Raw genomic sequence first — 7,834 nt, 5'->3', positions numbered from 1 at the left:
TGCGGAGGGTTTAATTAGAGGTAATCAAGGTGAGACATTAAGACTATTTGTGGCTAACTGTGGAGTGACTACAAGCACAAAAGCCGACTCCTTGCGGTTTTAACGGGGTTTGCTTTTGAGTGGAATAAGGGGTTGAGAAAGGTGATGCTCGAAGTCGACTTTATGGTCGTGTAGGAGAGTTGGGTCCTAGCTCCCCATATTATTATATCATTCGTAGATGTCAAGATATGGTTAGAAACCAAGGTTTGACGGTAGTGGTTTAACATCTATACCTAGTATTTAAAAAGGAACACCATTCATTATTAGAAGTCATGTGACATCTCTTTATTAGAAGCCATGTGGCATCTCTACTTTCATCCATCATTTTTTTTCCAATGTTTCTATGATTTACAACTTCTAATGCCTCTTCCACTCCATTTTCCTTATTCAACATCAAGTTATTAATAGTCTAATATACTCATTAGTCTCTTCCACTCCACCCCTTTAACATACGGAGTAATTTTTATATTTTGCCAACCTTCAAATTACACCTCTATTTAATTCATATATTACCAAAAAATCACAAGTACTCACTAATTAAAACTTCAAAAGACATATGAACAATCACTATACACCCGCCCGTTCATAGAACGGGCTCAAAAGCTAGTTGCTATAGAAAGGCTAATCGGGTGGATGACTGGTTGGCTAACTATGGAGTTGGGCTTACCCCCAAGTTTGTGATTATAAAAGCGGCCCCTCCGAATCTTCGAGCCGTTTTATTGGAGGAACTAAGTGGTGTGACTCTTCTTCGTTTAGTCCCTGCGGTGGCTGCTTGAAGAAGAGTTTGGTTTAGTTACTTAGTTTCTTTGATTTTTGTTGTTGTTTTCTTTAGTTAGCTCTCTAGTTCTGTTCTCAGTTATCTTTTTGTTCTAGCTTTAGTATTTTCTCTTTGTTTCTGTGGAGTTAGGTTCCTTCTATTGCACCCAAAAAAAAAAAAAAAAAAAAAAGGAAAAACTTTAGGCCAACATATTATTGGTTCATCTATACCCTATAGGACTTAAAGACTCATTTTCATCTCCCATTAAAAGAAAAAACTCATTAATCCCAAGCCCAAATATAAAAAATAAACTCTAGAGCCCAAATCTAGCAAAGAAGCCCAAAGGTTTAAAAAGAGTTAAAAGACACTATAAAAGCACAGCAAACCTCAGAATTAGGGTTTCTGCGCTGATTATTATCGTGAGAGCTCAGTCGTCTTCTTCTTCGCCCCTTCACCGGCTACAGTCCTCGTACCTCTCCGTCACAACTAGCAATCATGGGGTTAGTTTCTTTCTCTCTTCTCTCTGAAATTAGCTTTTTTTTCTTGCTTTAATGTCCTGCAAACGTTAATTTTTGATTTGATTTCTCTATTTTCATCTCCAAAATGGTTGCTTTTTACATAGATTACTTGAGAATGAATTGAATTTGTAGGAAAAACACCGAAACATTTGAATATGCCCGAACAAGTTTTTAAGGTTTTTCGTTTTTTTAATAAAGGTGGTACATTTAAGTTTGTTTTAATGTTTGAAACTAGCATATGCAGTAAATTGAAACTAGGTGGAGTTTGGTTTGAACTTTTTTGTTTGATTGTCTGAGTCTTTGACAAGAAATTTGATGGGAAATGGTATGTGGACTGATGTAATCGCCTGGTATCTGTGAGATGATGGGTACTGGAGATCGCAGTAATTTTATTGACAGATATGTAGAGAAATTGTAGTGTTTTTGAATGTGGGCTGAACCTAAATGTCGTGTGTTCTAAAAGTTTAGCGATGGTTTAGTGATTCCACTTAATTTGATGGATTTGATGGATGTGAGGTTTAGAGGAAATTAGGATAATCGTTTGTATTTCCCTTTTGCTCTTCATATAGTTTTATTTTCTTTTTAGTCATGCGTGAAATTGTTGCGATGCAGGAAGACTAGGGGAATGGGAGCAGCCCGCAAGCTGAAGTCCCACCGTAGAAGGCAACGATGGGCTGACAAGTCCTACAAGAAGTCCCATCTTGGAAATGAGTGGAAGAAACCCTTCGCCGGATCTTCCCACGCTAAGGGGATTGTTTTGGAAAAGATGTAGGATTATGTCAACTCATTGTTTACGTCTTTAAAATGTGTATGCTCTTGAGTAAGGGACTTAACCTTTCAGTTCTATGATGCAGTGGTATTGAAGCCAAGCAGCCTAATTCTGCTATCAGAAAGTGTGCTCGTGTACAGCTGATTAAGAACGGGAAGAAGATCGCTGCCTTTGTGCCCAATGATGGTTGTTTGAACTTTATTGAGGAAAATGTAAGTCTAATTTATTTCTGTTACATTTGCTTATATATGCTAGTGTGAGTTCATGATTCGCACCTGTGTTATTTTGCTGGAATTTTTTGAACTTTGGCCAAAACTTAGTTGTAGTTGAGTAATTTTCACAACGGGTTAATGTAGGTGGTTGTTATGAGAGTATTGGTATGATAATTCTATTCTTCTGAACATTTTTCTTTGAAATTGGTGTACTATGTTTGAACCATTGAGCTTAATGATTTGAAATTGTAGTACATTGACAATTATTTAGAGGTTGTTCTGGTCTGATCTTGTCATTTCTTCTACTGTGGTGCTTAATGATTTGAAGATTGCCCCTCGTATGAAGCCATGTTATGGATTAAGTAGGCCTTCCAACTTAAAAACTTGTATTCACTGAGTTTGAGCATAAACCTTTTGACAGTGCAAGGCCAAGTGAATGCAACTGATGAAGTATTGAAATGTTTTCAAGTCTTCTCTAATAAGAACGAAAAGAATGCTTTTATATCACATAAGTGTCATACTCTTTTAGGATCTCCTTTTGTGGTTGAAGACTTTATGGCAATTGTTCTGGAGCATTGGCTATGGCATATAGAAATGCACTTTCTGTTACATGGAATTTATTGGATACAGTGGGTAGAATCGTTGCCATACTATAACCACTGTTTCACTTGATTCTTTATTCTCTTTAAGTGAATGTCTGTTTTATGTCAAATTCTCAAATCATCTCATCTAGCCTGTCACTGACTCTCTAACGTCTTCTCTTTGGCTTGTTTGCTTATTATCCTATCATACTGATTACTGGTTTGTTAGAAGGGTTCTAGATCATCTATAACATGTATGCAGTTGAACTATATGTTTGGTTGTAGGCTTGTAGCTGTGTGTTGGGAAATAATATCATGCCGAAGATTTCTATTTTCTATGGAATATTTGTTTTTCTATAGTGTGGGAAGTATGGACAGAGGTTAATGATTGTATGGTACTTAACATTCTCTCTACGGTCTGTGCAGGACGAGGTGTTGATTGCTGGATTTGGTCGTAAAGGGCATGCTGTTGGAGATATTCCCGGAGTCCGATTTAAGGTTGTCAAGGTTGCTGGTGTCTCACTTCTAGCTCTCTTCAAGGAGAAGAAAGAAAAACCCAGGTCTTAGGTTGAAGTTGTTTTATTGTTAAATTTTGCCTATTTTAAATTTAAATTTAAATGAAAGTTGTGTACTCTCTTGAGATGGAGAATGATCATCCTTAAAAAATGATACCTACCTTGTTTTGTGTTCTAGGCATGGCTCATTCAAGATGATTTTCTATATTTTATGTTAGTTATTGCATATTTTTCCAGTTGGTTTATTTACTATTCTTTATCATGTCATGTGTCGGTCGGTTTTGTACTTGCGAATTTTTGGTACAAGAAGATCGCAAATGTGGGAGTTTAGTAAAATGTTGAGTTTCAGGCATTCAGCATTTCTTGAAACATTTTAGAATAAACCCTGTTGAATCTGGAAATTGCTTTAAAATGCTTCTTGAGAAAATTACTCTCACCTGGAGTTCATGTTTTGGGAGTTTTTGTTGTACTGGTGTAGTTTTACCCCTGTTGGTGAATTCTAACCTCGGGCATCTGGGCTGTCCTTGCAGAGGGCCCCAACCCAGAGGGCCCATTACAAGCCTTAAAACCCCCAACCCCCGTTTTCTTAGGGTAACATACCTTTAGCTGGGTAGTTTGCAATGAGATTATGCAGGAAAGTTTGAAATCTATACTTTACTACTACTTCCGTTTCGCAATGTATGCACCATTTCTTTTTTCACGTATCCTAACATGCTTATTTGAACATTAATATCTATAATTGCGTGTAGGTAAAAATTATAAAAATTTGATATTTGGAATCTTCACATTAATACGAATTTAACAAAAAATTGATATTTGAAATTTTCACATTAATACGAATTTAACAAAATTTTATTTGACTAAGTTTGTTTTTACATAATGTGAAAGAATAATGTCAAAGTTAATTAATGAATAGTGTTCAAAAGATAAACGATGCATTTATTGCGGAACGGAGGAAGTACAGATTTCACTTTCTTGTGGTGCGGCTTACATTGACAGCACCATATAGTTGTATTAAACGCAGTGCCTGCCATTACACACCACTTCCTTTCACCCCTACCCACTGTCGCAAATTCACCAGGCCCTCTCCTAAAATCTGGGTTGTTCCACTAACTTTCCGAGTTTAGCAGAAAGTCCGGCATTTCGGCATGTTCATATCTAAAGGTCTGTTCTACGGAGTATTCTGTAAGATAAAACAAGTTCAAATAATAACAATGGAAGTTAACAAAAAATGCGTTATACTCTTGCAAGTTTATTAAATTTCAGACAGAATAAGCTTTAGATAATTTAGTATCAAAAGTTAAACTTTATAATATAATTGAATAATATAAATTCGGATCAAATAAGTGGAACGGAACCTTAAATATTCCGTCGGCTATCTATACAGGTATGTTTAGGCCTACTAAAAAAAAATCCAAATCCGTTTTACAGGTTATGGATATATGATAAGGGAGTCCAATCCAAAAAATCGCAGAATCTTAAGGTCATTAAACATAAGACATAAGGTATAATGGACTAATCCTTATCAATTACACCCGAAGCTATTTGTCATCATACATTCTGACATTCATACGTATTACACATGATTTGCTAGCTCAATTCAACGACAACATACGCAATAATTTTTTTTTTTTGGTGTTAGCACCCGATTTACCCTTAGGGCTAATTCAGATTCAGGGCGAGTTTTGGGTGGATAAGTTTCAGTTCCCCCCAATTATTGTTGCGGATGATCGAACACGAGTTCTCCCTACCAAGTTCAGCCCCCAATCATCACTGAAATAACAGGCAATTAGTACAACATACATAATATGAAGTGAGTGTTCTCTTCATTTTGATTATGACAACCTCAAATAATCGCTCCCCCACTACACCCAGATGACAATAGAGATTTCTCACTCACATGTACCCTACTACTGTCCATGTATAACTTCTAAGTTCTAATGGGTTGGCTCATGAAATATATGGAGTATTCCTTAGGTATGTAGAGAGTCACAAAAAACAAAAATGTACACAAGTTTGATCACAGGTTTACGACGACTTTACAAGACTTTACCAAATAAGTAAAAACTAACTACTGGAGTAGTTGACATCCACACCCGAAACATTATTTCATGATAAAATGCTTTGTAACAAATTCACTGTGTACCAATTCACGTGGTAATTATTAATAAGGATGTTAGATTCTTACCCGAAAATACAACCCGCAATAGCTATACTATGAACTTACATAAAAAATAAAAATAAAAACAGTTATGATATGATCAATACTAAGTAAATAGGTTAAAAAAGAAACAATACAAAGGTGAATTATTATAGCAACTCCGATGCTTGGCTAAATTATACGAATTGAAGTATTTTAGCTTAGGATGTCAAATCAACTTTTTAAGCTACACAATTTCACATATTTGTTGCTTTAATTGTTGGCTACTTGTCATTATTATTTTAACTTTTTAACAAATTTTTGTTTCAGTCATAATTTTCAAGCTAATTTGCCAAACAAAGCTAATTTAGAACATGTACAACAATGATTTAGCTACTAGCTTAACATTTATAATATTTGACAAGCAACTCCCTATAAGCAACTATTGGAGTTGCTCTTACATTGCCAAATACAAAATACCTACTCCTTTTGTTTCAATATTTTGATGTTTGTTTGAGTGGCAATAGTCATTTAAAGATTTCAAACTTTAACTTTAAAAAATAAAGTGTAACTAATATTTCGAAATAATACTATGACATATCTTTTTATTAACCTAATGATCTAATGAAAGAAAGAAAATTAAGTTGAACACTATATATTTCTAGCGTGCATAGTGCCATTGCAATTGCAAAGGATCCAAATATTAGGGCATATTTGGTATCATTGTTTGTTTTTTGTTTTCTATTTTTTAGAAAACTAAAATAAATACGAAAAAACAGTATATAATATTCAATTTTTTGTTGTCAGTTTTCAAAGTTAGTTTACTTATTATAGATATGATCGACAATCTTTAATTCATGATTTAATCTAAATTATATGGTCTCAAAATCATAAATTCAAAAAGGAAAACTAACACATACTGAAATGACCCTTAATATTTTTTAAAAATAGTGTCAACTTTATTTTGTATCATCTAATATATGTTCAAACCCCTTTATGGTATCCTTTGGCTGTTGTTAAGAGCCAAAACTTATTAATTCACTACATTAAGTTGTCCCACGTAATAGGAAAACATGTGCGCAATTTTTATTCATATCTTTAGCAAATTAGGAACTTAACTTTCTAGCAAAAGTTATCTCCAAAAAGCTAGTCATCCTTAATTCTTTTTAAAAAAAACCTCCCATCTTGCCAAAAAAAAACCTCCCAATTAGATCAACAAACACACCCATCTATGGATTATGTGGTAATTAATTAAGGGACGTTATTCTTAATTCTCATACGAAGTATTTCTTTTTTCTTTTTCTCTTTTTTTTTAAAAAAATAAAAATAAAAATACAAGAGCAAAGGCGGGGAATAAGTTGATAAAACATAACCTTCTAGTAACTATATCAACTAATTTTGACAATATAAATTTTAGTAACATTGTATTAACAATTATTCGGCATTAAGGGTTTAATCTAGGGGTACAACGAGAGTTCCATACCGTGACTTAAAGGTCCCAAATTTAAATCATTATACGGTTTAAATTAAGTAAATTAATACACTTTAATTAAAGAGATATACACTAATTAACTAAGAGTAGTTTAAATACTAGATCGATAGTTGGAGTGGGATAGTGAATGAAATTGAATAACCAGATAGATGAAGGCATTAAATATTGAAAGCCTACTATAAAATTACCAAGTTGTGCATGTTTATACTTGTCTCATCTATTACCAAAAAACTAAAAGCAAAAATTACTTGTCTCTTCTAAGTTCTAACATTAAAGTAATTTACATATTTCAGGATATTTTAATTAGCTCAAGCATTTTAGAAATTATTAAAATGCTAGTATTATTTTCTATCCCACGTCAACGTATCTTTATAAAGTGTTACTTACAGTCAATTTTGTCGATGTATTAGGTATTAGTTGTTTAATTGTTTAATTTGGTGTCTAATAGTGATCATAGTTTAATTATAATAAATAAATTTAGTTAAACATACACTCTTTTTTTGGGTGCAAATAAGCTAGAAGGCATTACAAATTACAAATGAAGGAGGGGAATTCAAACCTATATTTCTTTTAATTCATAATTTGAAGCTAATATACTTCAAGAGATATAAATTACAAGCTAAAAACGAGAAAGGCTAAACAAAAAGGTAGCTTAAGGAGGAACTAGACGTGGTACGACCACACCTCGAATGTCCTCCTTTAAGATATGAAACAATTCTCACATAATTGTTTCAATAAAACTAATACGAACATCTTGAAGAACCCCTTATTGACAAGCCAATTTTCCACACGAATGCACGATTGCCTTCAC

At 33.7% G+C, this 7,834-nt stretch overlaps 1 protein-coding gene across 1 annotated transcript; it reads left to right on the top strand.

The window, feature by feature from the left end:
• The first annotated feature begins 1,138 nt into the window (after positions 1-1,138).
• On the top strand, positions 1,139-3,627 carry LOC110798844 (40S ribosomal protein S23). The gene is made up of 4 exons (XM_022004044.2): positions 1,139-1,296; positions 1,927-2,082; positions 2,169-2,295; positions 3,303-3,627. The coding sequence occupies exons 1-4, from the start codon at positions 1,292-1,294 to the stop codon at positions 3,441-3,443; spliced, it is 429 nt and encodes a 142-aa protein (XP_021859736.1). The 5' UTR covers positions 1,139-1,291; the 3' UTR covers positions 3,444-3,627.
• Positions 3,628-7,834: the final 4,207 nt, after the last annotated feature.

This window comes from Spinacia oleracea, chromosome 1 (genome assembly GCF_020520425.1).
Source record: "Spinacia oleracea cultivar Varoflay chromosome 1, BTI_SOV_V1, whole genome shotgun sequence".
Classification (NCBI taxonomy): Eukaryota; Viridiplantae; Streptophyta; class Magnoliopsida; order Caryophyllales; family Amaranthaceae; genus Spinacia; species Spinacia oleracea.
The sequence above is the reverse complement of the archived record's forward strand: the minus strand, read 5'-3'. Positions and strand labels throughout refer to the sequence as shown.

Bases quoted from the DNA above. Each gene is read 5' to 3' on its own strand.
- LOC110798844 (XM_022004044.2), top strand. The intron at 2,083-2,168 runs GTAGGATTATGT...TCTATGATGCAG, and splicing joins GGGATTGTTTTGGAAAAGAT to TGGTATTGAAGCCAAGCAGC. The intron at 2,296-3,302 runs GTAAGTCTAATT...CGGTCTGTGCAG, and splicing joins TGAACTTTATTGAGGAAAAT to GACGAGGTGTTGATTGCTGG.